The sequence below is a fragment of the Capronia epimyces genome (assembly GCF_000585565.1).
Source record: "Capronia epimyces CBS 606.96 chromosome Unknown aczIQ-supercont1.5, whole genome shotgun sequence".
Taxonomy (NCBI): Eukaryota; Fungi; Ascomycota; class Eurotiomycetes; order Chaetothyriales; family Herpotrichiellaceae; genus Capronia; species Capronia epimyces.
In genome coordinates this window covers 2,135,070-2,160,928 of record NW_006912908.1, presented here as the reverse complement: position 1 = coordinate 2,160,928, position 25,859 = coordinate 2,135,070, and the positions used below count along the sequence as shown (strand labels likewise).

The window sequence follows — 25,859 nt, the reverse complement described above, 5'->3', positions numbered from 1 at the left end:
ATAGGAGAGGATAGGAGAGGATAGGAGAGGATAGGAGAGGATAGGAGAGGATAGGAGAGGATAGGAGAGGATAGGAGAGGATAGGAGAGGATAGGCTTGCATAGGATAGGATAGGGGTTCTCGAATGTGCCAGCAACGATAGGAGCGTATCAGCCCGGCGAGCTGAGTCTCGAAGGAGGCAGAGTTGAAGGATGGAATGGAGAGACCGTATTGAAGAATGGAGTAGAGTGGACAGAGGTGAGTAGAGTGGGCGGATCAGAGTCGAAACAGAGCGAGAATCCGAATCGGATTCGGACTCAATTTAGCCAAGCTAGGTTGAATTGGGCTCGGTTGGGTTGGGTTGGATCAAATCAAGATAAGACAAGACACGACAAGACCTTAGCAAGCCTTTGCCATGCAGTGATGCTTGCCATGGATGCATGCTCCTTTCGCAAAGTCACGGAGGGACATTTAATAGCACTTACAAGATAACAGTCCTTCAGGCGCAGAAACTCGTTTGCGCACATGTCTTGGTGCGTCGACTGGTAGTCGGCCAGAATGCATTTGCCGTATGCTGTTGCCTGTTTGGAGAGAATGCAGCCATGTCAGTCAGTAGTGGTGGTGGTGGTGGTTGCTGATGCAGGATCAAGTCAAACTTTGACGTTGTTCACTTTTCATGCTCTGTGCCGTGCTATGCTGTGCTGTGCCGCACTGCGAGGCCAGTGAAAGGATGAGGTATGGGAAGGGGAAGTGGATGAGGTAGGGGATGAGGTAGGGGAAGGGAAGGGGAAGGGAAGGGAAGGGGAAGGGAACAGGAACGGATTGTTTCGGTCGGTGATTCTGCAACTCCAATGTCCTCAGCTGCTTTTGCAGCCTGACTCCTGAACCCATTCCGATCAACTTGAACCGAATTGGACAGGGCAACGAGATGAGATGAGATGAACACGACACAATCGTCCAGTTAGAGCTGACCCGGCCCTGACTTCTGTGTACATGCAAGTAAGCAACGTGACGGACGGACGTACCTCGACTGAACACTTTGCCGCGGCCTGGGCGAGTTTCTCGATCGGCCTGGCACGGCCTGATATCGTGGGCATGCTGAAGAAAAGAAACTAAAAAGTCCTCGCTTGTAACTGTGTTGGTTCCCGTTGGATTTTGGGTTTGCTTATGGTTTAGGTGTAGCTCTTGCGAGGAGATGGTTACATGGTCGAAAGGAAGGTTGCTGAGCTTATTGTTCGCGCCGCCGAAGAGGGTTTAGGGTTGTGATATGGTGCTTTCGAGACCAAGATCCAGAGAGAGATGTCTGATGTCAGATGTCTGATGTCTTGATACCTTGATGCCTGCAGTGGAAGTAATGGAGTCTGGCATTCTACCGGAGCATAGAGATTCGATATGCAGAACTGATATTTCTGATAATGCAGAGCATATCCCGCCCCAGCGCAGTAAAGGTAACTCGAATCCCCTCAAGTTGTTTCCTCAGGGAGAGTGATCGGTGACATCAGCCACACGTCATTGAATATGGCCTTCAAGAGTCCACTGCATTCATCTACAGACCACAACAGTAGCGCAGGGATCCGACAGGGATCTGGCAAGGGTCCCAGTGCTCCGTACTCTGTATATGTGTTGCTGGCATGTGATCTCAGGCCACTGTGACACGGTGACGCAAGTCAGTGAACCCCCCGACGCCAGAGGCTTCAACAAGGCCTGGTTGTCCGAGACATGATTTTCTAGACAAACAGCCATCCATCACCCAACACCAACTCTACCATCAGGTTCGGCAGAACTAACTACTCAGTACCTACTGCTCTGTGCTGTCTATAAATCTCACGCCTAAGCTTACCCGTATCCTCACTCCCGCCCTCAATTTCAATTCCAATTTCAATTTTATCTTCAACCTCAGCCTCAACCTCAGCCTACTTACTCAGACCAAACCCAACCCCGCCGTCGAGAACGCCCTCGATATCTGAGCACAATCATGTCCTCCCACGCGGCTACGCACGAAAAGACTACCCACCCTCACTCTCAAGCTCCCCCCAACCCCACGGACGAACAAGCCAACACAAAGTCCTACGCATCATCCGACCCTACCACACACCCGGAGGCCAAACCGACCACCAAATTGACGGGCGACCTCAAGGGCGCTGTCCACGGCGTGGCAGGGAGCCTCCAGGCCGCGGCGGGCACGGCACTGCGCAACAAGGACATGGCGGAGAAAGGATTCGAGAAGATGAATGCCGAGGATTCCAGGCTGGCTGCAAAGACTGGCAAACCGCCCGTCGGTTCTGAGACGAGGGAAGAGACCGTGCCAACTCAAGCTCCCGAGCAGGCTCAAGGCCTACATGCCACGGCACCGGCACAGGGCCGCAGTGAGATCTGAATCACTGATCAGGCCGATCGAACGAGTGGGCTTGGGATAAGACCTAGCAAGAGATTCGTACCCTCGTTTTTCGTACCGTTCGAAATGAAGGGGCAAGCGACGTCCACACGTCCGCGTCGTGGATAGCGAGGAGCATGGGGTGGAGAGGTGGGAGAATGGGCAGAATGATCAGCTTGTCAGTCCCGAGTCTCGAATAATCCAGCGATTGAACACGCATGGACAACGAGCGCATCGCACTTCTCAATCCTCCCTACCATTGTGACAAGTACCAGAGATAGAAAACTATGATCAATCCGAAACAGCCCGTGATAAAGTAATAACCACTATAGTGGTGATATTTCTGCTTTTTGTAAACTGATATCAGATATCTGCTATGCTGGGTCCTTGAGGGAGCATTTTCACCATCACAAATTGCATAAGTTTGAGTTACAGCTTGCCGCCCCCGAGGCAGAAAGGAAAGACATGTCTTCGTAAGCGAGAAACAAACGATCCAGATCCGCCGGCCACCCAACTGTCCAAGTATAAAGACCATTTTTTTGGATTCCCCAACTCAATCGTTCCTGGCGTTTTTGGTCGTCTGAACGGGTCCCACCAGGGCGTAGGACAGCATATAGACAAGGAATATTAATAGGGTGTTGACAACCCCTTTGTCTTCATCCTTGCGCTCACAGGCGGTGACGCCGGTTATCATTAACACGTCCAGCACGCAGCTGTGCGTGGGGTGGTACGTGGTGCTTGCTCTGGTGTCCAAGATTGAGGATGCGTTGTCCGTGAAAGCCGTCCAACTCATTCTTCGAAGAAGAACCCTTCCTCTCCTGTACGTTGAACCCCACTCATTCGGTGTTCCCGAGTCCTGGATCGTGATAGAGACTGCTCGTCTTTTTCGTCGATTTTGTCGTCCTCGATTTCATGGGATCCGCCAAATCTCTCCTCCATGGCACTCTCGTCGACGAACGTGAAGCCTCGGAAGGCATTCTGCATGGTCGGCGACAACGGCGTGGATGTCGGAGCTGCGCCTGCAGCAAGTGCGGCTGCTCGAGCATTCAAGGAAGACGAAGTATTTAGAGCATTGGTGAACTCTGGATCGAAGTTGGAGGTATCCGCGACCGAGGACAATTTTGGTTTGAAAGGGGGGACCAAGTTTTTCTTCCCAAGAGCGTCCCAGTCGACGTCGGCAAAGAACGCATGTCGCATCAACTCTTCCGCATCGCCACGCGCTCCGAGTCGATGTTTAGGATTGCGGTTGAGCAGTCCCTTGACAAAATTTCGCCCTTCCGTGCTCAAGGCGTCCCTGGGGAATCGCACCTTGCCAAACGCAATGTTCTTGTACATTTGCTGGGTATCTTCGGCGTAGAATGGACTCCAGCCACAGCACATCTCAAACACCAGCACACCAAGAGACCAGAAGTCGACCATCTTGGTGTAGCCTTGTTCATCGAGTAACACCTCGGGCGCTAGATACTCGGTGGTTCCACAAAACGTGTTGGTGGTATCATCCTGGGTCAAGTTCGCCTTGGACAAACCAAAGTCGCACAATGCAATATGGCCGTTGGCATCTAGAAGGATGTTTTCCGGTTTGAGGTCACGGTAGACAATGTTGTGGTCGTGGAGATGTTTAAGTGCGAGAATGAGCTCGGCGATGTAAAATTTGGCCCGGTCTTCCTTGAACCGTCCTTCCTTTTGGAGATGCCAGAAAAGTTCACCTCCCGACATGAAATCCGTGACCAGGTACAGATCGGTAGGGGTCTGGAACGAGAACTTGAGACCAACAATAAAAGGTGATTCAGTGGTAGCCGTCCGGACCAAGATGTTCCGCTCTCCAATAGTGTGCTGGATTTCCTTCTTTTGGATAATCACCTTCTTTGATAGGACTTTCATAGCATAGATGCGTTGTGTATCCTTTTTGCGGACCTGATAGACTTGGCCAAACGTTCCCTTGCCAATCAACTTGAGAATCTGGAAGTCGTTGGGTCCAAAGTGCTTCTTCTCCACCTTGGAAAACTGCATCCGTATGTGGATTTCGCCGGTGACGTCCTGGTCTTCTGCACTGCGTGGTTCTAGTCGGAAGAACCCTTCCAGGATCGGATGTTGTTCTGTCAGAATCAAGCATAGCCGGACATGGCCCAAAAACTCTTCCGTTTGCCGATCGTAGACCGTGACATCCAGTTCGGACTGGTTACTAACCACATCACTTCGGCGCAGTCAGCAAGTAAGCCCCCGGAACGAAACCGAAAACTGTGCGACTTACAACGTGGCCTCATGGTCCCACTGAGGATCGGTGACTTTCGTGAGTGGACGGTCCTCAGCTGCGCCATTTGAGCTGCTCTGGCGACTCCGCATGGGGATGGCCATCGGCTTCCCCATATCACTATCTGTTCTTCGGATTGGGATGGACTGCAGGGCCGCAACCGGTCCCTTCCGATCATCATCGTCGATATCCATCGTGTCATGTTTAGGCCCCTTGGATACGTATTCGTTCCATTCAAATTGACAAATCACATAAGGATCGAATGAGGGCTTCAAGTTCCGGCCCTCGGCGATTTTAATGGACAATTTGCCCCGTGGTGTACTGTTTGGAATATCATTTTTGACCAAGTCCTCGTCTTGCTTCTCAGTCTCCGCATTGGCATCAGCGGCAGGTGTGCTGATGCTGGTGCTGGTACTGGTGCTGGAGAGTGGTGACCGCGCTTCGACACGGCGGTCTTCTTGGGATAAGGCTCGAGGAGTTTGAGGCGGGGTGCGCTTATCACGCGGCACAGCGGCCACGTCTGAAGTTAGCTTAATTGATTCTTGCAAAGTTTGAGACGATTGTGGCTTAGCAGAATTTGGAGATGAAGAGCTGGGGGTCTGTGGTCGCGAGGAATGTGTGGACGAGGTAGGGTTTGAAATGTGCGCCGCAGAGACATTGCTTTTGGTAACACTGGACACGGGGAGCGACTGGTGGCGGCGTTCTTTCATCACAAAGGCAGTCTTTGGAAGAACAAAATTCCTCAAAGCTTGCGTGATGGTAGCCAGGCCGCCCTCTATCATGGAAGCGCCATTCTCTGCGGCCTCGCCATCTCGGTGCACCACGGAAGCGGCGGACGAGATCGGAGTGGGCAGAAACCGAGAGGCGTCAGTCTCTTCGACAGGTTTCATCCGCTCTGGATGACGCTCATCGGGCGGTGGCGTAGGAATAGATCCCTGGTCCCGCTCTACCATCACCATCGAGCCTACCGAAGCAAACGATGCCCGGCGATCTTCTTTCTCTTTCTCGCTCTGTCCAGCCAAATACGCAGATTGATCATTTGTTTCAGAGGCCGTGGCAGCTGGAGATGACCGCGACGGGGTGTCTTGAGAAGGATCTCTACCCACCTGGCCAAAGTAGCTGTGATTTATACCTGGTAGTCGTTTGTCGTGGAGGTCTGGTCGTGGCGTCTCCACGCCCGAGGGCGTGGGTGAGTTGGAACCGATCTGGTCAGGGAATTCCTCTCGGTTGTCATGTCTCGCGCTGCTGTTTAGAGAGTTAGCTAGGAATCTGAATGGGTGCCCGCTACCGGCAAACAGAGACTGGTTGGAGGGATGACTCGAGCCCAGCCCAAGTGGGCGATACATGATGAGCGCCGTGCAGTGCTGCCAGGTACAATGCAGACAGCAGCTCATACACATCGCCTCGAGGGGCAGCAGACTCGAGATGTTGCGAGGTGCACAAGGCCAATATAGGTCCCCGACAGAGGCCTAGGCGAGATGCAAGCCCCGCCCAAACGTGGCCATCCATAAACCCAGTCACACCATTTCTCTTGCTTGCTAGAAGGAAAAATATCGGACGTACTTCTGTGCCATCGCTTGTCTCAATAGGTCCGCAGCTGCATGCGGGTTGACTCCAGTGTGCGCCATGCCGGCGACGTACTGTGCAATTCCTCCTCTTCAAATTTCCAACGACTTCGTTTGTGTCTCTGGTCGATCAAGCAAAAAGCAGGGGCCGTCTAGAATCGCCGCAGTCACCCGTTTCTGGAGGGGAAGGGTTCCTTAGATTCCCGGGCGCGGGCTTGGAGGGGTGACGAAAGAGGTGCAGAAATTGGAGATTCTCGGAAGGCGGCCGGCAGGGATTTCAAGCGTCGTCTCGGAGGCTCACCAAATTTTCACGGAGGGTGAGAAGAAGGTTTTAAGCACAAGGCGAGCGCAGGGTGCGAATGTTAGTGGCGAGTAGGGCCACAAGGTATTCGATCGGTAACGACAGCGAGCTCGACACGGGCGGGAAACGACGGTGATATAATCGAGGTTGCAGAGGGTTGGGGATTCGGGCGGCCCTTAGGTTTGTTCTGGTGGTCTGGGTACCGCAGAGCGATCACTAGTCGTAGCGGAATGGGGACAAGTGGTGCGATGATGATGGCGCAAGGCGAAAGCCTAGCATGTCAAGTTACGGTCACAGTCGCAGGCAAAAAACGATGGTTTGCGCGGGCTGTCAGCAGCTTCAAGTTAGGGACCTATAGGTGCCTAGTAAAAGTATGTACGTATTTAGTGGACTGTGGTCCAGGCACCTCAGCAGGTCCCTAAGTCTACTTTGTAAGGATCTTCAGGCCAGGCGTCTTTCGCTGCGCTGCGGGTGGTCGCCCATTATTGTCATCCCGAATTTTTCGCCCGCTAGGTGGGCACATCTAGGAAGTCCTCAAATAACGCCCACCTAACGCCCCTCGAGATAGTGCTCAGCTGGACGATGTTGTGCCATCCTCCTACCTAGGCCTTGGGAATCCTGACAGGCCGAACTTGGATCTCTGTACTCCGGGTTGCACGTTTTCCTCCCGGAACTGCTCGTTCGCCTCGTAAAGAGAGGTGCAACATAACCTGGTCGGAACACAGGTTTGAGGGGCCAGGGTCGACGTCATTCATCGAAGTTATTGCAGTCATGCTTGGGCCACGGGGCTGAGTATTCCAATATTAACACTCCCTTGTCACCCCGATCTGTCAGGGGGGCAGCGGAAAGAACCAGACCGGCTGACATGGACATCCATTTGCAGACGGTTGAGCACTGGCACATCGGTCACAGCGGTGGCTCAAGCTCAGAGTTCATGGAAAATGCGAGATTCGGGGCTTAGGGGCGTTTCCGTGGGCGGTAGCCGCCGATTGCATGTGCCCTGATTATGTATGGACTCCGTCCCTCCCCAGCAGCACAACGCACATGCCAGCATCTCGAGCCCCGGAGACGCCGCCAGGCTATGCAGGACCTCGCAGACAGGACCACCATGACTGGCCAGACAAAACCGTTGGATCTCCCCTGCCACAATATCCCGGGAGGTAAACCACTGGCTCATCGGCTATCTGCTAGTATATCGCAGATCTCCCAACTCCGATAAGACATAATTGCCTGCTTTTCCGTTGGATTTACGCCTGGTGCGGCTATTTAACTCCACGAACAACTGCACAATTCGATGACGCATCGAACCCAAAAACCTTCTCTATAGGGAGTATAAAAGTCCGAATCGTTGCCCTCATACAACGTATGAATCTGATGACAGAGGCTTCCTTGTGCCACCCGACCCTTCCACCCAACGCGTGGCGGGAACATGTCTCGGGCATGCTCTGCTCTTTCTATTTCCAGCCAGGCTGAGATGCACATTGCCATCACTCGTGGAACGAAAGAAGGAAACTGGAATCGTAGCCGCAGTGCAACCTGAGAGTCGAGAATAGAGGCAGGATGGCAAGTCCTTAAGCCATCACTTCGATCTCTCATCCCCACAGGACCAATCAAACGTAGTTACATGTCAGTTGGACAGGTAGGTCGGCGTAGAGCCCATATCGTACGATCATACGCTCGTACAGGATATCTCACGGCACTCAGCAATTGAACTGGGGTCTAGTGACATTATTGCTGCTGCTGCTGCTGCTGAGTGGCCGCAGGATACAAGTTGGAAAAGGTGTTTAGGTGCTCCACCGTAGGCCATACGACTACGTTTAAGCATCCGCCGTCCCACGCAGCATGATCTGCGCCAAGCCTGCCCCCGGCGGTGCTTCACTGGCACGCGGCGCGTTTTCCATGAGTCTGGTCGTAACAGGTCCGCAGTTTCACGAATTGCAGTCCCAAAGCCCCAAAGCCAGCGCAGTGTCAGTCTCATTCTACCGTTATGGCTCGACGCCCGCGCCTTGCGGCACAAGCTGCTGCGGCTTCAATGCGTAAGCCCTCGACAATACACCAACCTAGATTACTGGTTGTTGACCCTTCGACAGGAACTCCTATACCAAATATATCCGACAACGAAGACGAGGAAATGGCAGATGCCCCTCCCGCCGAAGCGCACACCCCGCAAGAAGACGAGGCGGATGGCACCAACGAGGAAGAAGAAGAAGATGATGATGTGAATGATGCAGAAGACGCCCCGACTCCATCACGAGACTCGGAACAGCCTTCACGTTCAGCGACGCCTCGACGGTCAGGAAGACAGACATCCCTTCTTCCACGAAGAAAGAGACTAGGCAGGCCGCCCAAACGTTCCGTCCCTGCCGCTTCAGACGATGAGAACAATGATGCTGCGTCCGAAGTGAGCACGCCAAAGCGCAGAGGTGGCTTTCGCGGTCACAGAGGTGGGAGATGGGCCAAGTATCGGGCAGGTGGCTCAAGACCGTCGCAGGCTCCTGTCGACCCTGATGGGAATCCGATGGAGATAGTTAATGACGAAGTTGAGCTCTCAGAAGACCCGGAAGGAGAACAGAAAGTGGATAAAAATGGCCGTCTCCTAGGCGGAAGAGAGTATCGAGTACGAACGTTCACGATTCTCGGAAGGGGTGAAAGACTCTACATGCTTTCGACCGAGCCAGCACGTTGTATTGGCTTTCGCGACTCATATCTCTTCTTCCAGAAGCACCGAAACCTTTATAAGATCATCATTGACGACGACGAAAAGCGGGATCTCATTGAACGAGACCTTATCCCTCATTCCTACAAAGGTCGCGCGATTGGCGTGGTCACCGCACGATCTGTTTTTCGAGAATTCGGCGCCAAAATCGTCATTGGGGGGAAGAAAGTGATCGACGACTATGAAACGCAGAAAGCACGAGAACGCGGGGACGTTGAGGGCGAAGTGGCGGTTCCAGAAGATCGTCTTCCGCTTCCAGGCGAGCCTTACAACCGCAATCAATACGTCGCATGGCATGGCGCGAGTGCAGTCTACCACACCAACACGCCTAATATCCCGCTTCCCAATGCTAAGATACAGGAAGCAAAGAGACGTAGGATTGTGGTGACGAGCGACAATTGGATGCTTGAACATGCACGAGAAGCCAGGTATGGTAGTTTATTCTCTGGAACCGAGGCGATGCTAATTTGTTCTCTAGCCGGTTCAACTCAATGCTGGCGGCTACGCGTCTAGACAACGTCAAGGGCGTGTATGACATACACACGAATGCTATGCACTGGCCCAGTCACATGCAGCCTACGCATGCCCGATGGGAGGTCGTTGACGATGAAAAGACTCCCGACACCCCTGAGCAGACATCTAAGCTTCCTCACCTGGACCCGGTCTATGGCAGAAATTTTCGTATTCATGACTTCTGCCTGGAATCAACCCCCGAGTCATGGTTCGGCACGCCTGGTTCAGGCGAAGAGGGCGAGGGCTGCTTTTCAATTCCAGCAACGATTCTCGAAGAGCTCCCATCGGACTGTTTGCGTGCGCTGGAAGAAGCCAAGGCATGTGAGGCCGAATGGCGTGGCAAGTGGCATACTGAACAGGAGGATGGTCTCAGAGCACGGTTCCTGACATCGATCGATTGGTATCCAAAGTGAACTATCATCCTGCGATTACACATCAGACATTTCGCCATCCTGCCATACAATGGCATAACGTTCTCGTTCTTGACGCATAAGAACCGAGGATACGACGACCACCCCCATTCTTTCCCGATATCCCGGATTGCACTTCTGAGGTGAGGCAGTCACGCGAAAGGGTCTGCAAAATTCGGTTATGCAGCAGCCTAGCACGCATGGACCAACAGCCCGAGGCAGCAAGCCAAACCCGACACCATTGAATGAATGTCTGGACATTATTAACCACAAAAGAGGATTTTGTCCAGACCAAGCGATGGAGTGGACATTATTGTTTGGTCAACATTTACTCTGTATGCAGTGTGCACAGGCTCCCTTGACGGCGTGTGGTGTGCGTGGGGGCGGAAGAACATAAAAACTCAACACTACAGAGTACTATGCAAGCGGGGTGGATCCCGACAGGCGCAAGGGCGGAGCAACAAAGGTCGAATAGTAACTCGAGCATTGAGGCGCACGAACTCGAGATGAGAGAAACCGGTCTTCGACAGCGGGTGGGATCATGATGGAAAGATCATTGGATCGGTTGCCCTGTTTGTTACCAGCGGCAGCGTAGCCAACGAAGCAGGCTGTCCGTCCAACTCGCAGAGAAATCTCTGGCGACTAGGAACTCGTTTGAATTTTCTTGGACGGCATGTCGGCATGAAGCAGTTGCTTGATGCTGTGACGGACTCGCGGGTATGGCAGTAAAAAGCGTCATGTAGTAGTATGTGGCCAACATCCCCGGGCAGTCGGGTAAGCCGACGAATGAGCCAGCACTCACGTGAAGGATGTTAGGGCATCATGTGCAGTCAGTACTGGTGGTACTAATATCTCCCTGCAGCCTGGACACTTGACTAAATCACGTGAGAAGGTGCACCCTGCAGTGATGTCGTCGCACATGAGCGCTCTGCCGGGGCTATGAGAGGAGCTGAATCCCCGTCGTCCTCACCACAGTCACCGGTTGGCCTGATGACGCTTTCCCTCAAGCTGAACCTGTGGCTGAGGGCGGACGACAACCTTAGGCACCACCCATAGCCTCAGGTCTGGGTAAATAGTGCTCCATCCTCATCATCAATCGTGATTAAGGAGAAACCAGGCGGTGTCAAGGCAGCAACCATGAAAGTAAATCGGAGAGCGCATACACTCTATCCAATGTCCATACCTCCGTACACGCAATGATGGATACTGCGTGATGAAGGTGGCTGTTTGCGGGCCTACACATAGGACAAATTCACATTGTGCGAGTCGTCATCCTTGAGTGGCGGAGAGAGGACGGGAAGAGTGGCAGGTGGCAGGCGAGGCCGAGAGACAAGCGTCTCTAGGGGTCTCAGGAAGTATGGAGTAGTATGGGTAACGAGTCGAGTGGTTTTTCTCAACACCCAAACGTAAGGCAGGTCGAGTCGTCCTGAGTTTTCTGCTGGTCATGCGAACCGGCGTGAGACCAGATCCCGGCCACACACTTACGACGATGACGATGGCGATGGCCGAATTGCCTGGCCACGCCGCCCACTGCTGGTTGGATTTTGCCTACTAACTAGGGACGAAAATAACCAAACTTGAAGAAGGCCGAACAAGGAAAATCGGAAGATCCAGCTTGTGACCGTGACCGACTATCCGTACCTTAGCGGCCAAGGCGGCACTCGGGCGGACCGGAGCAAACAAGGCGCGCACATTGGTTAATAATAATGGTGAGTCGTGACAGCTGCCTTCAAGTTACATATGCAGGCACCTAGGTAGGTAGGTAGCAGAAGGACCGCAGCCACAGCCACGCTTCTCAGAGGTGGTGGGTGAGAACAGATGCAAAGCACAGTGGACAACGACAATAGCAATAGTAGTAATTAGTAACCTACCTGGATAGGAACGGAGTACGGATACAGAGCCAGCGTCGCTCTTATGAATGACTGAGGCAGTTGGCCAAAGTCTGCCTGACAGCCCAATGACTGATGCCGTGATGCTGCTGCCGTGCCGTTATGCCAGTACGCCGTAGTGCGTCGTCAGTGTCATTCACTCTACTCTGACTGGTCCGAAATTTTCATTCCTTCACCACCCAATTTTCTCTCCTCTGCGCCTGCGCAGCCACCCGTAGTAATTACCGTAAATCCTGATCGGCACTGGCACTGGCACTGGCAATCAGGGCCCAAGGTGGCTCTCCAGAGTCTCCAGAGTACCTAACGTATATTTGTACTCCATATGACTGTGTTATGCATTGACTGGCTGCCAACTGGTCACGCTGCGTTGCGCTGCGAGGTGGCTGACACTGGATCCAGGGTATTAGTCGTAGGGGTCTGGCGTAGTCGCAGCTTAGTCTCCGGGTCCTCTTCGCCGCATGGCTCACAGCCCTTTCGGCCCGCCCTCGTTATTCGCTGCCTGTCTGGCTCGCCCATAATGGCCCTGGGGCCCTGGCCGTTGGCCAGTAGAACTACTTGCCTGCGCTCTGGTGCTCGCCCCTAAGCCCTCGCCCTCCCCTGTGTGGCCGCCCGCTAGCCGGTGCTGTCGCCTTCGCCTTTGCCATCCCATCGTTAAGCCCTCACCCACCGACTAACTTCCTACTGGCAAGCCACTGCGGTCCTTCACCCTCTGGCCTCTTGGGCCTCTGCACCCTGCATCAGTGCATCGGCGTGGCCATCTTTTCCCTCCATCCCCTTTCACCCCTCTCGTCCTCCCGCTCTCATCATCCTTCCTCTGCCTCATCCTACGCATCCTTTTCCTTTCATCTCACTCTCACTCCTCTCCTCCTACTCTCAACACCGCCTTCAAATCCTCGCTGCTGGTCGACGTGTCACTGGTGCCGCCACCATTGCTATTCTCGGCCAGAGTGGAAGGAATCTGCCACTGGGTAATTTCGGACCCGGGCCCACGCCTGCCTGTCGAGTAGTGCCGACTCCTTGCGGTCAGCTTGATTACCACAATTTCCCGCCGCACCATTGTCGCCAGGCTACGCATTGGTCTTTGCCATACCATCCACCTCCCCGTCGCCCAGGCAGCCCTCTTTTGTTGGTGGCCAATTTGAGGCTTCCCTGACGAAGCACTTGCGCGGTAAGAGCTGTGGCAGAATCGCTCGGCTGCGGTCTTTTCTCTCGCCTTGTTAGTGGCTGAGTTCCCTCAAGGGCCCTGGCGCAACCTGTCCGTCCGCGCCTCATCTCAGACGCAGTCCATCGCAACACCTTGTCCTCGCCAACTTCCTACCAAAAACAACCGCGCCGCAGTCTCTCTTGCCAGTGCAGTGCACCCTTGGTTGCTTGAGAGCCAGTGCGCAACCCGGACGTGGCGATCAGCTGGTACGTCTTTCACCGTCACTCGGCCACTTCTCCCCGTCAACCACCTACTTCCCTAATATTTCGGTGCCTGGCCGAGCATTCCACTGATTTCATTTGGAACACATCATTCTAACCGTTCCTTCCTGCAGGTTGCCTATCGGACAAAGGTCTCCTACTCAGCCCTCTTTACCGCACTACGACCACTCCTCATACCTCCCTGACGAGCTTTTCACTAAGTCTTGTCCCAAAATATTCAACTGTTCGATTCTATCACTCACGAAAAATTAACTGTATACGATCTGTCGTTTGTCGACACTCCGGTCACGAATCAATCGTTGTACACCACACAGTGTTTGCTAATTGACCTCTCGGTTCTCCTGTCCCGTTTGAGGACTCGTTTGAGGGTTGAGCGTTCGGCCTTCGAATTCATTGCTTCCTCACACATGCTCTGCTTCTGAGTAAGGGCTAAACACTAGCTTCGAAAGCTTCGGCTTCAACGCCCAAGGCGTTGTCGCAGAACGCGGAGGCAGACGGTAAGAGGAACTTGCGCTGAACATACAAAGTCTCCCCAGTTCTAACAAATGCCAGGGCTTCGGCTGTCTGCACTGCTTGCCCTTCACCTACCGAGCATGCCTTCCTATCATAGCTGGGGGCCAAATGGCCAGCATTCTCGCCTTCCTCCTACTCCTCCAGAGTACCAGACTGACTACCTCGCATCAATGAGTGCCGCTGGTGATAATGGCTTCTATCCTTCCCATGCATTTGGGGGCCGTCGGTCTCTCTCCACGCGGGAATACAACGACCGATATCAGCCTCCTCCGGCATACACGGCTCAGCAGCCTTTGAACGGACAAGGCGGGCGTCACGGGCATGCTCACACGTCGCGAGAATACCCCTACTCCCAATCCTATGGTCAGCATGGCAATCAGTATGGATTCACGACCGCTAGCGCTCCTATCTTGCCTCCCATTCGGGTAACCGAGCCTCTGGATCCTTATTCGACTCACTATGCGCCCCAGCATACCGAGACAAAGCCTAAGGAGGACAAGCCTACAGGGGGAGTCGCCCAGCATCTGGACTATGACATGGATCTGATGTCCAACTTTGTTGCTGACATGTCCCAAAAACTGTAAGTGACCTTGAAACTCACTGACCGTTTGACATCTAACATCCTCGACAGTGTGACGCCGGAATCTGCGCCGACGCCGCAGTTTCGAAAATACGTCTCCCAGATCCTCTCATCCACTCGCCTGCCGAGTTCCACCATTATGCTCGGGTTATTCTACCTGTCGTCGCGGATGAAGTCCGTTAACGAACGTGCCCGATCGACTTCGTCCTCTGGCATCCTCTACCGCATGCTGACGACCTGTCTCTTGTTGGGCAGCAAGTTTCTTGACGACAACACGTTCCAGAATAGATCCTGGGCTGAAGTCAGCAGCATCCCAGTGCATGAATTGAACATGATGGAACTGCAGTGGCTAACAGACTTCAATTGGGAAATTCACGGGATGATGTATGATAAAGACGAAGGCTTTTTCATGTGGGTGGAACACTGGCACGCCTACGAGGAGCAGGCTCAGCTCGCCAAAGTCAAGGAGATGCAAAAGTTGGCCCCGCTGGATACAAACCTCCATCGCAGTCACTCGGTACAGCATCAGCCACTCATGTCTCCGGAAGGCCCCATTCCTCCTCAGTACCAACAAGGCTCGCAGTTTGACACACGATGGGTGCGGCCCTACATCTCGGAATACTCGCCTCCGTCGGCTCCTCACAGTGGTCCGTCGACACCTGACTACTACACGCCTACATGGTCTTACACACCTACTGGTCCAGCGGCATATGGTCGTCAAAGTTATCATTCTGGGGCGGCGCCGGCGTTCTCGTCTCAGCGTAGCCACGCCCCCGCGTACAGCCACGCCTATTCCTATCCTACCAGTTTGACCCCGGCCAACTGGATTCCGCACGGACCAAACTGCAACTGCTCTCTTCATGCGAAACATTCCGAATATTACTTCAGTCATGGGGGGTATCCTGTCCAGACTGTCGTAAGTTGAAAAGTCATGCGACCTTCCGGCGTTTAGCGATTCTGACATGGCCTAAAAGTTGTTGGAACCACCGCCTCGGGTTCGACCATTTTCTACCACTGGCGGGTGGAGCTTCCAATGTTCCTGGTGGGTATCAATCCTGGGCTAAGAGCCTGTTATCATGGGCTTCAAGCCCACTTGCGTCCTGAGCGGCTTTGGGACGAGTCAAAATTTCCCTAATCGAGCTCACATTTAACGACCTTTTACGAATCGCACTTTCAGTCTTTCGTTCTTCGGCATCTAAAACAGCGGGCAACCTCGAAAGTGATAGAATCGGTTTCCCTTTTTCTCCTTTCATCACAACATACATTCACGACCGGGTGGGTGGTGTCAGGGCCTTCGCATGAGGCAAAAGTCACAAAAAGTATCGGCTTCGGGGAAGGTGTATCTTGCTCGGCGTTATGATTGGGGTGGCGGTATATTTACGCATGAGCTCTGAATGTTCTTTCTTTCCCACACTTGCTATTTTTGTTTGCTTTTATGATGGTTCTCCTCGACAACCGTGCGAATCCCACAAGACATGGGGGTGCAGGAGTGGTTGCATAGCGAGCCAACTTAAGGGAGGTCAACCGCTGCTTAGATCGCTGGGTGTCTCCATTATTGTAATTAGTCATGTGCGACGAGCTGGTCCCGCGAACGAGGTGCAGAGGACACAACACACCGTTAGATGGCGGTGCTGGCTTGAGGTAGAACAGGACTTGTCGGTCAACGTGACCGACCTTTTTGCTACATTGCTTCACCAACGAGTTTGACGCTCAGAGGGATATCGATATACACATGATAGATTATAGCGACGATTTTGCGTGTATTTATTTCAGCTGGCCCAAACTGAATGAACACATTAGAAAGACCTCCAAAATGATAGATCGAGCCTACCTGCATCTGTAGAAGTTGGAAGAATAGGAAGGCTGGAATCGGCGGTCGGTAAGCATCACGCCAGGCTGCGATGAGTGACGCGGTGGTTGTGGTAGTAGCAGTTAGCAGTCCGCAGAACGCGCCAAGTCCGGAGGCAAGGGTGGGCCGCCTGGACTTTGGAGGCGTCGTGAGCTGTATCTGAGCCGTACTCTAGGTACCTGACCAACCATCTGCCAATACAATTCACGTATTGCACCGCATTGCCATTTCATCATCTGCATTGTCCATTCTCTTGTCCCCTTTCACGATACAACTCTCCTACGCACGCAAACCCGCTTTGACGACCGGTAGCAACCATGTCGACCCTTGAAGATCTCGATGACTTGGAGCGCGATGAGAAGGACCAGAAGAAGGACAACGAGGACAAGGACAAGAAACCTGCTGGCGGCGAGGCAAATGATGCCGAGATGAAGGATGCAGAGCCTGGCAAGAAAGACGAAGAGGAAGATTACATCGACAAGGAAATCCTGCACTCCAGTACAAGAGACGTCATCAACCGGCGACGGTTACTCGAGAACGAATTGAAGATCCTTAAGAGCGAGTTCCAACGGCTGAAACATGAAGAGACCACGATGAAAGAAAAGATCAAGGACAACTTGGATAAAATTGAGCAGAATAGGTGAGTCGATCTGTCCTGTCTGCACCTGTACCACTCTAGGTGGCTGACTTGTCGGTGGTCAGGCAATTGCCGTACCTTGTGGGCAATGTGGTCGAGCTACTTGATCTCGACGTTGACGCCGAAGCCGCCGAAGAAGGCGCAAACATTGATCTCGATGCCACTCGAGTGGGCAAATCCGCCGTGATCAAGACGAGCACTCGCCAGACCATCTTCCTGCCGCTCATCGGCCTGGTGGACCACAACAAACTCAAGCCTGCTGACCTTATCGGCGTCAACAAAGACTCATACCTTGTGTTGGACACGCTGCCGGCCGAGTACGATTCCAGAGTCAAGGCTATGGAGGTGGATGAGAAGCCGACCGAGAAGTACACAGACGTTGGTGGTCTTGACAAACAAATCGAGGAGCTTGTGGAGGCGGTGGTATGGCCAATGAAAGAGGCCGAGAGATTCAAAAAGATTGGCATCAAGGCCCCTAAAGGTAGGGTTCGATAACTCGGTCTTTGATGGCAGGGTGCTGACTCCGAGGGATAGGTGCTCTCATGTACGGGCCACCGGGAACAGGAAAGACCCTTCTTGCTCGTGCCTGCGCTGCTCAGACCAATGCCACGTTTCTCAAGCTCGCCGGCCCTCAACTCGTCCAGATGTTCATCGGTGATGGTGCCAAACTTGTCCGAGATTGTTTCGCCCTGGCGAAGGAAAAGGCGCCGTCGATCATTTTCATTGATGAGCTTGACGCCGTCGGGACGAAACGATTCGATTCGGAAAAGAGCGGTGACCGAGAGGTTCAGCGGACCATGTTGGAGCTGCTGAACCAGCTGGATGGATTTGCGTCAGATGAGAGAATCAAGGTGCTTGCCGCCACCAACAGAATCGACGTGCTCGACCCTGCCTTGCTACGGTCGGGCCGACTGGATCGCAAGATTGAGTTCCCACTCCCCAATGAAGAGTCACGCGCACAAATTCTCCGAATACACTCTCGAAAGATGACCATCGACGAAGGTAACATCAACTGGGGAGAGTTGGCACGATCGACCGACGAAATGGGCGGTGCACAACTCAAGGCAGTGTGCGTTGAAGCGGGTAAGTGGTCCCCCGACGGGAACCTCAGTGATCGCCCCCTGGCAAGAATCTCGACTGATGAATGCTTTTGTAGGGATGATCGCACTTCGCAAAGGACACTCAAAGGTCCTTCACGAGCATTTTGTCGACGGCATCAACGAGGTGCAGGCGAAAAAGAAAGACACGTAAGTTGATTTGTCTCCGATTATACCTTGATTTCAAGATACTGACACACACAGGGTCAACTTTTATGCATAGTCTCCTATCATCCAGCAACACAGCCTGGAACATGAAGCTAGGGGAGCGGCATGTACAGCAGGCACGGCATAGGGATGTGGTGTTTAGATAGAGTATCGTCATGGAGATGCCATGATCTATAATGTTGGCCGAGCGGCTACTGGCTGACCAGCACTGATAATGGACACCGTCTATCTCCTCTGTTCTCTTCTGGTATTCTGTCAAGTCTTCTACAATGTAGCCAAGTGCTCCATAGACGTATGTATCCGTACACATAAGTTGTTGCGCGACCCGAGGTAGCTATGGTCGCTGATGCTGATGCTGCGTCGTCATTGGCTGGGGATTGACGCCAACCCAGCTCGATGCCAGTTCCCAGTCTCTGAAGAGTGTTTCCAACTTTGCACTCTGGCCCGTCTGTCGAATCTTTGCTTAGGCGTGTTGCAAGCTTATGATACAGATCCTCTACTCGGTTGTGAAATGTCATTCGCTGTTGTTCCAGCGCCTTTGCAACTACGATGCTGCAATCGCCATGTACTTGTGCCAGGGTGCTCCCTTACTGCCAAATATAGCTGACGAGACAACTAACGGGTTGACTCTAGTTTTGAGACATTTGCTTCCCTTCTTCCTTCTGCGAAGTCACCTCATATGGCTTTTGCCCTGGATCCGTTGACTGACAGCCCTCACGAGTTCTCGACAGCGACATCCGCCTCAAACATTCAGCACCATGGACGTCGAAGGTGTATCTGCTCGGCAACACCGCCATGAGCAGCCGCTTGCACTTGCCTCAAAGCCTCAACTACAACTGCTGTCAAGCCTAGAGGCTACAGATTCAAGAAAAGATGCACCACCCTCCCGAGCCCGGTCACACCCTTTGTCCCTGCCATCGTGGACTCTAAGATGCCAGGCAAGTCTACCATTCATGCCACCTAGAGCCAGAATCGACTGGAAGCGATTACCAGCGTCGATCCTTGACCTTGCACTCGAACGGCTCAGGGATAGCCATCTTGGCCTGGCGGGGTCCTCGTGTGCAACGTGCTATTTGAGAGATCTGACTGCTGTGGTCCTCACCTGCAAAGCGTGGTGTTCTACTGCTCAACCCCTATTGTAAATCATGAGCTCTGATGCATTCCACCCGGTACTGACCGAGATAGATACACCCATATTCAAATTGTTGGACCAGAGAATCCGAAGATGCTTCGAAAATGGAGACTCCCGCGAGCAGCACGCCTGACTCGGCTTCGGGCAACGCTTCGTTTGAGGTCTCTACTCGCCACTCTAGTCAAAACAATCCACGTTCCCGATCCAAACATACCGCTGTACCTTGAAAATGGAGACCCGAATCCCGTTTACGATGCATACCTTTGCACGCTGGCATGCGTGGTCATGATCTGTCCCAATCTCGAGGCCCTCACTGGCTTCGTCCCATTTTACAATCACACGTTTGATCGATTGACCTACGCTTTGTCGACAAGACCAAGATTGCGCCAGCATATCTGGGTCATAGCCGAGAACGACGACATCAGATCACGGTGTCAAGAGCAGCTGGCCCCAGGACTTTTGGATGAATACCAGAGATATCAATTCGTACAGTACCACGAGCGGTGGAAGTTGCTGGAAACTCTCATGCTATGCTCACCCGGAGGCCTTGGTGTGATTGAACATGATCTATTTGTTGATGTTCTTCATTCTCTACCATCGCTCAGACATCTTTGCGTTTCTTCCTTCGACGCCGATGATTTTCATGACGGCACTTTGGCGGCCCTCCCCCCAATAGCTTCTCTACGCCTTGAAGAATGCTATGGAGTCACAGATGTTGGCCTAACTAAATGGGCTTCAAGCCCAAATGCCACTCACATAGAAAAACTAAGCCTGGTACATCAGAATATTGTTAGTTTGCTCACACTGTCAAAGATCTTTACCAGTTTGGATGGATTGATCAAATTCAGCATTGTGCAAAACGACGTCCAACCTTCTTTGCCTGTCGAAAAGGGACTTGTCGTCATCCAACCTGTACTAGCCTCAGAATCGCTGAGATTCCTCCACTGGGACATTTTCTGCGACGAGGTAGAGTCCTCCATGGGTCCAAATATTTACCAGACACTTCACCAGCCCTTCGGGAACCATCCACTACATTCACCATGGAATCAGTCCATCCGAACACCTCACCATATGCCGAACACACAGCTTGCTCTCTCAATAGCATACAGAGGGTTCCCGTCATTGAGACAACTGCGAGCACCCCGTGACATTTCCCCTTGGGGTGTTCTGCATTCAGTGTGCCAACCCACGGTCAGCGGGTACTCCCTGTTATTGGATGACCACCTGCATCTGCGTCAATTTCAAGAGAATCCAAGTTCAAGTTCCCTACGCGTGGCGCGTGTGCGAGCTCATGTTATCGTTGAACAAATGGTAAAGGAGAGGTCCGCTCAGACCTCCGCTGCATCGGATCCTTCAATGGCACATTTCATTAACGATGACCCTCTCTTCCCGCAGCAACTTACGGGCGAAGGATCAACCTCCTCTGTCGATCCGCAGGCCAATGATGTCTCTATTCTATCAGACAAAAGTGCACAGCCTACCGAAACTCGGCCGGGCCACCGTCTATACCAACTTCCTCCTGTTGCCTCCGATCATAGAGCGAATTGCCCTTCTACGGGAGACCCGGACAAAGAAGTGGTTGCAGACTCAAAGAGGATGACTTGCATTCCTGCGTCTGATAGCTCGGAGAGAGAGAGTATATGTCAATGCGAACTGGGATCAGCAACAAGTAGAGGGAGTATCTGCGATTGCACCAGTGATACAATCTCGAATCCAGATCTCTCTAGCCTTGGCTCGCTTCCTCCTCAAAATCCTCGGCGCCCCGGACCTCTCCCGGTCCATCAGCTCAATCCACCTTCTGCAGCTGATTTGCGGCCAGAAGAGCGTCATAGGAAACCACCGTCAGTTCGTCCTCCGACCACTGTCATCCCGGCTGACGGGCCAGATCCCCCAGTCTTATATCTGGTGCCAGATGTACCTGGGCACGATGGAAATGGCGGGTTAATTGGCTGGGGTGACCTACTCAAGATCAGCGAGAAAGTAAAAGGAGTTGCCAGTAGGAAGCTAGGCCACGCGGCCCATAGAGGCGGCATGTGCAACATGCAAGAGGACAGTGAAGATGAAAGTATCACAGAGTCAGAGCAGAAAGAACAAGGCATGTGTACAGGCCGGTGGAATCGTGGATCCAGATCAAGTGATGGAAGCGGGGAGGTCTTTTTCATCAAGAAGATATTGACCTCGCCGTCGATGACGAGCATGCGGTCAGCGCCAGAGAACAAGGCCAAGGCGAAGTCGAAATCGAAATCCACTTCGAGGCTGTCATTGCCGCTTGGATTGAAATCCCCAAGCAAGATCGAAGACATCGACAGGTGGAGTCACGTTGCAAGGCCGAGAGGGAATAGGGGTGGCTGCATCGGCGTCGAGGACTTCTTTTAACACACTGGGACAGCTGTACGTCGAAAACGGTGCTCTTAGTATATTCCTGCGAGTGTGCATCGACAGTCTTCCGTTATTGCACAGAGCATGTCTTCCAGCGGTCCGTATCGGGTTCCCGGATCAATGCTGGCAGGCTGTGGCTGTGTTTACTTGGTTCATGTCACGATCTGAGAATTCCGGAATGCCCTGGACCCTGGTAGAGTTGTGAGGCTGAGGGAGTGGACATAGGCCAATGAGCATTCACGGGAATACTCAGCCAATGCCGCCTGCATGAGGCTGGTGGCGGAGTCACAGCAGAGCGCACACTGCAGATACACAGCCTTGCGGACGAAGTTGGCCGATTTCCTAGCTGCGCTCTCATCATCCTCGAGGACACTACATCCCTCTATTCTGAAAACACTCCCACCCCTCCGGCTCTAGCAGGACACTCTTGCAATGTCTGTCGTCGGTGAGATTGCAAGCATTGCAGGCCTGGTGTCTCTGGCGGGCCAGGCACTAAGTGGTCTTTCGAAAGTGTACGCAGCGATTTCAGCATACAAGGTAGCATCGACAAACGCCCAACATGTCGCGCAAGAGTGCGAGTGTCTCAGAGGATCCCTTTCCGCTGTTCAAGATCTCGCCTCTCGGGCCACCTCTTCCGCCATCCTCCCCGTCGAATCTGTCAACGCGCTCTACTCGGCCGTGTCGAAATGAGAGACCACCATCGCGGAGATGGACGAACAGGTGGCAGAAATACATTGTACAAAGGGCGGTTCGCGGTTGAAAAGGGTCAAGGTAGCCGCCATAAACGACTTCTTTGGGCCTTTACATCGCCGACTCGTGTCCGAGCGAGAGAATCTAAGTCTTCGGCTGCATTCATTCAGTGTCGAACTCGACTTGGAGACGAACCAGGATGTCAAGAGACTTGCCTTTTCCACTTCCTCTCTGGAGACACGTGTCATTGAAGCGCTTGCTTCCATCGAGGCCCGTTCGGACACGATGCAGCGTCAGCTCCTCGATGCAGTGGAAGCCAGGTTGGTATCCATGCAACGGATGCTGTTACTACCAACTCGTCAGCATCCGCGCTCATTGAAACCCGCACGCCCACGACGAGGACAAGTCAGCAAACGCCACGGTGTGGTCGCCTTGAAAATCTCCGGGAACAACGCAGCACCGCCTCCCCAGCCAGAACAAGACACCCGGAGACTCGAAGATCAAGCTGTGATGCAGCAGCATTACATGCGCGTCGTAACTCCAGCCTTGCGAATCTACGAAAGCAGAGGTGTGATCCAGAGAGAGGTCTACGCCCACGAGCTCTATAGCATGTCCGACCTAGACTCCGAGACGAGGAAAAGGCTGGCCACATCGTTGCAGAGCCTCCGGCTTTTGATCTGGCTCCTTCGTCGAGATCACTACATCTCGATCAATGGTTCGAAGTACTTTGACACATATCACTCGCCACTTGTTGTGGAAGCTGTCATGGCGAATCTCTGGAATTTGTGGTTTGTTGGGGGCCGCTTCGTAACTTCAGAAATTTCCATAGTACTGCGCGTACTTTTGGGGCGGCATCGGTTTCGGGATTGGACCAACATATTCTTTTTCACCAGCCTATTTCGCCACCTAGCTGACGAGATGTTTGATTCTATGGTTGTGAACCATGTTGCGAACCAAGTGCGGGATATGGAAGCTTCTGACAGATCTTTGCTCTGGCCCTGATATTCTATACTATATAGGACGGTGTGGTGTTATGGTGTTAGGAACCAGGCGTTGCCAACTGCTTTTGTATGTATGTACTTCGTATTCATTATTATATACATCAACTCGTACCGAATATTGCAAGCCTTTCATACGTGACCGCCAAACCAATCGTCAAGGATTCATATGATCTTCTCGCCATCCCAGTGTTGTAGTGTTGATTGTTGCAGTGTTGATTGTTGACAACCACAACCACAACCACAACCATTACCACTGGCACAACCACTCAACTTCTCACCTGCTCCATTACCACAACCACAACAACTCAACTTCTCACAAACTGCTCCAATACCACTAGCACAACCACTCAACTCTTCTCGATCTTGCTCCAACACCACTCGACTTCTCTCCTGCTCCAATACCACCAGCACTAGCACTCAACTCAACTCTTCTCGATCCTCTCCAATTCCGCCAAGGTATAATCATACACCCTAGACGCAGCGTCTCGGGCCCTCAACTTCTTCAATTCGGCATTCCCGCCATCCGGAACGGCGTCGGAATCCTCGCCGACCAAGAACACGCCGCTGGCTAGACCGCCATCACTGCCGGGCTGGAGGAGTGTGCCGACAGCGGCATCGGCATCGCGAGGCTGCAGTCGGCGGAAGCGACCACTGGTGGCGGCGAACAGGGTGCGCTCGCCAGCTTCTTGGGCGGTATGGGTTTTGCCGAACCAGCCGGCGAGGACCTTGACCACACTGTAGATGAAGTTGAAGAGCACTGACTTGTGGATCTGCAGACCCGTGTCGGGCGTCAGGCCGGGAAAGGCGTGGATGAAGACAATGTTGGAGTTTTGTTCTTGGTCGGCCGTGGCAAGTTTCTCCAAGAACAGCGACGTCATGCTCGCTGCGGCGCCCATGGCGTAGAGTGGGCCGTAGGTCTTGGGCTTCGTGGCCGTCATGCCTAGGTCGTCGAGCTTCAGCTCGCCTTCCTGTCCGCCTGCGAGCAGGGTGACGACGCGCGGGCTGGGGGCGCGACGCAGCAGCGGTAGTAGCTTCATGAGGATGGCCATGCGTGCGTGGAATCGGATCGCCATCAGTCGCTCCAGGCCCTCGGGCGACCAGTCCGGCTGGCTCGACATGTTGAGGTAGCCGGGCGTCATGATCAGGAGGTCGATGTGTGGGGACGACGCCGACGCCGAATTTGACCCTGACCCTGACCCTGGTGTGCTCTTGCTGGTGATGCGCCGCACAATCTCGTCGGCCGCTCGCTGCGCATTCCGAACCAGCGTCAAATCCCCGGCCACAATGGGGATCAGTTCGGCGGCCTTGTTCAGCGGCTGCAGCGTCTCGTCGATCAACTTGGCCAGCTGATCGGCGCTACGTCCCACGAGGTAGATGGTCGGTTTGGCCGTGTGCTTCAGCAGCGCCTGCACGGTCGTCAGCCCGATGCCGTTGGTGCCGCCCACCACGACGGCCACGGGGCCGCTGCCTCCACTGGCCGCGGCGAGCGACTCGTTGCTCGCCAGTACGTCTGAGTACGAGACCATGATGCGATGTGGTTGTAGATGTGGTTGTAGATATGGATGTGGTTGTAGATATGGATATGATATGGATATGGATATAGAAACCCTCTTGGTCAAATATAGATTGGGTGGAGTTGAGGTGAAGGTGGTTGTGTAGGTGAGGTGGAAATGGAGGTTCAGGTGTAGGTTGTATATATGCCCCTGATATCTGTTGTTCGTGGTATTGAATATCTCAAGTCAAATCAGTCAAGGCTCTTTCTTGAAGGTTAGACGTGCCGGCAATCAACAAGTAGAGTAGTGTAATAATGGTGCTCAGTGCAGTGCAGTGTATATATGCTGAGTACGAGTGTCGAAGTATTGAGAGGATGGGGATATATATACCAACAAACGAAGCTGGAATCCTACCTACATATCAAGCTCGCGGGACTAGAGTCACCGGCGGTCATCTAACACCTAAGCACCTAACACCGCGATGGTCATTTCCAGTAGATGATGGTGTTCTCTGTAGTCCGGAGTACGGCGAATAGTACTCCGTACTGCGTTGCGTGTAGTACTGTCGTAGTGTAGTAGTGTTGTACTGCAACGACTGCGATCTAGGTAAGGTAACCATGACATCAGTGGCTGCTTATATCATCAAACTAGATCGGTCATGGTTGTCACGTAAGCAGGTCCCGTTGTTCCCCGAGTCGGCGTCAACAGAGGCCGGTTGGCCGGTTGGGTAGAAGTACTCCATACTCCGTACTCTGTACTCCATAGACTCTAGAGGGTGTAGCAGCGCTTGGGGTATAGTGACTTGTTGGGGTTACCGTATTTCCTAATCACGCTCCCTTTGGCCCCCTAAGGGTAAGGCACTCACTACAAGGGTAGAGGGTAGAGGGTAAGTGAAAT

The 25,859-nt window shown here is 53.1% G+C and overlaps 8 protein-coding genes across 8 annotated transcripts in view; 5 read left to right on the top strand and 3 right to left on the bottom strand.

The window, feature by feature from the left end:
- A1O3_06727 (uncharacterized protein) overlaps positions 1 to 1,076 on the bottom strand; it is a gene marked incomplete at both ends in the record, with an annotated part of 1,602 nt that extends 526 nt beyond the window's left edge. The window contains 2 exons of the mRNA XM_007736844.1: positions 465 to 560; positions 1,005 to 1,076. Coding sequence (XP_007735034.1) covers positions 465 to 560; positions 1,005 to 1,076 — 168 coding nt within the window. The remainder of the gene's footprint in view (positions 1 to 464; positions 561 to 1,004) is intronic.
- Positions 1,077 to 1,954: 878 nt separating this feature from the next.
- On the top strand, positions 1,955 to 2,356 carry A1O3_06726 (uncharacterized protein; the record flags this gene model as incomplete). Its single annotated transcript, XM_007736843.1, has 1 exon — positions 1,955 to 2,356. The coding sequence occupies one exon, from the start codon at positions 1,955 to 1,957 to the stop codon at positions 2,354 to 2,356; it is 402 nt and encodes a 133-aa protein (XP_007735033.1).
- Positions 2,357 to 3,142: 786 nt separating this feature from the next.
- A1O3_06725 (AGC/AKT protein kinase) lies at positions 3,143 to 5,950 on the bottom strand (the record flags this gene model as incomplete). The annotated part of the gene is made up of 2 exons (XM_007736842.1): positions 3,143 to 4,547; positions 4,605 to 5,950. 2 exons carry the CDS (start codon positions 5,948 to 5,950, stop codon positions 3,143 to 3,145), a joined length of 2,751 nt encoding a protein of 916 aa, XP_007735032.1.
- Positions 5,951 to 8,457: 2,507 nt separating this feature from the next.
- On the top strand, positions 8,458 to 10,112 carry A1O3_06724 (uncharacterized protein; the record flags this gene model as incomplete). Its single annotated transcript, XM_007736841.1, has 2 exons — positions 8,458 to 9,614; positions 9,665 to 10,112. 2 exons carry the CDS (start codon positions 8,458 to 8,460, stop codon positions 10,110 to 10,112), a joined length of 1,605 nt encoding a protein of 534 aa, XP_007735031.1.
- Positions 10,113 to 14,016: 3,904 nt separating this feature from the next.
- On the top strand, positions 14,017 to 15,441 carry A1O3_06723 (uncharacterized protein; the record flags this gene model as incomplete). Its single annotated transcript, XM_007736840.1, has 2 exons — positions 14,017 to 14,516; positions 14,568 to 15,441. The coding sequence occupies 2 exons, from the start codon at positions 14,017 to 14,019 to the stop codon at positions 15,439 to 15,441; spliced, it is 1,374 nt and encodes a 457-aa protein (XP_007735030.1).
- Positions 15,442 to 16,682: 1,241 nt separating this feature from the next.
- Positions 16,683 to 18,322, top strand: A1O3_06722 (26S protease regulatory subunit 6A; the record flags this gene model as incomplete). Its single annotated transcript, XM_007736839.1, has 5 exons — positions 16,683 to 17,005; positions 17,068 to 17,483; positions 17,537 to 18,085; positions 18,159 to 18,249; positions 18,304 to 18,322. 5 exons carry the CDS (start codon positions 16,683 to 16,685, stop codon positions 18,320 to 18,322), a joined length of 1,398 nt encoding a protein of 465 aa, XP_007735029.1.
- A 1,170-nt stretch (positions 18,323 to 19,492) lies between these two features.
- Positions 19,493 to 21,775, top strand: A1O3_06721 (uncharacterized protein; the record flags this gene model as incomplete). Its single annotated transcript, XM_007736838.1, has 1 exon — positions 19,493 to 21,775. The coding sequence occupies one exon, from the start codon at positions 19,493 to 19,495 to the stop codon at positions 21,773 to 21,775; it is 2,283 nt and encodes a 760-aa protein (XP_007735028.1).
- Positions 21,776 to 23,891: 2,116 nt separating this feature from the next.
- Positions 23,892 to 24,995, bottom strand: A1O3_06720 (uncharacterized protein; the record flags this gene model as incomplete). Its single annotated transcript, XM_007736837.1, has 1 exon — positions 23,892 to 24,995. The coding sequence occupies one exon, from the start codon at positions 24,993 to 24,995 to the stop codon at positions 23,892 to 23,894; it is 1,104 nt and encodes a 367-aa protein (XP_007735027.1).
- Positions 24,996 to 25,859: the final 864 nt, after the last annotated feature.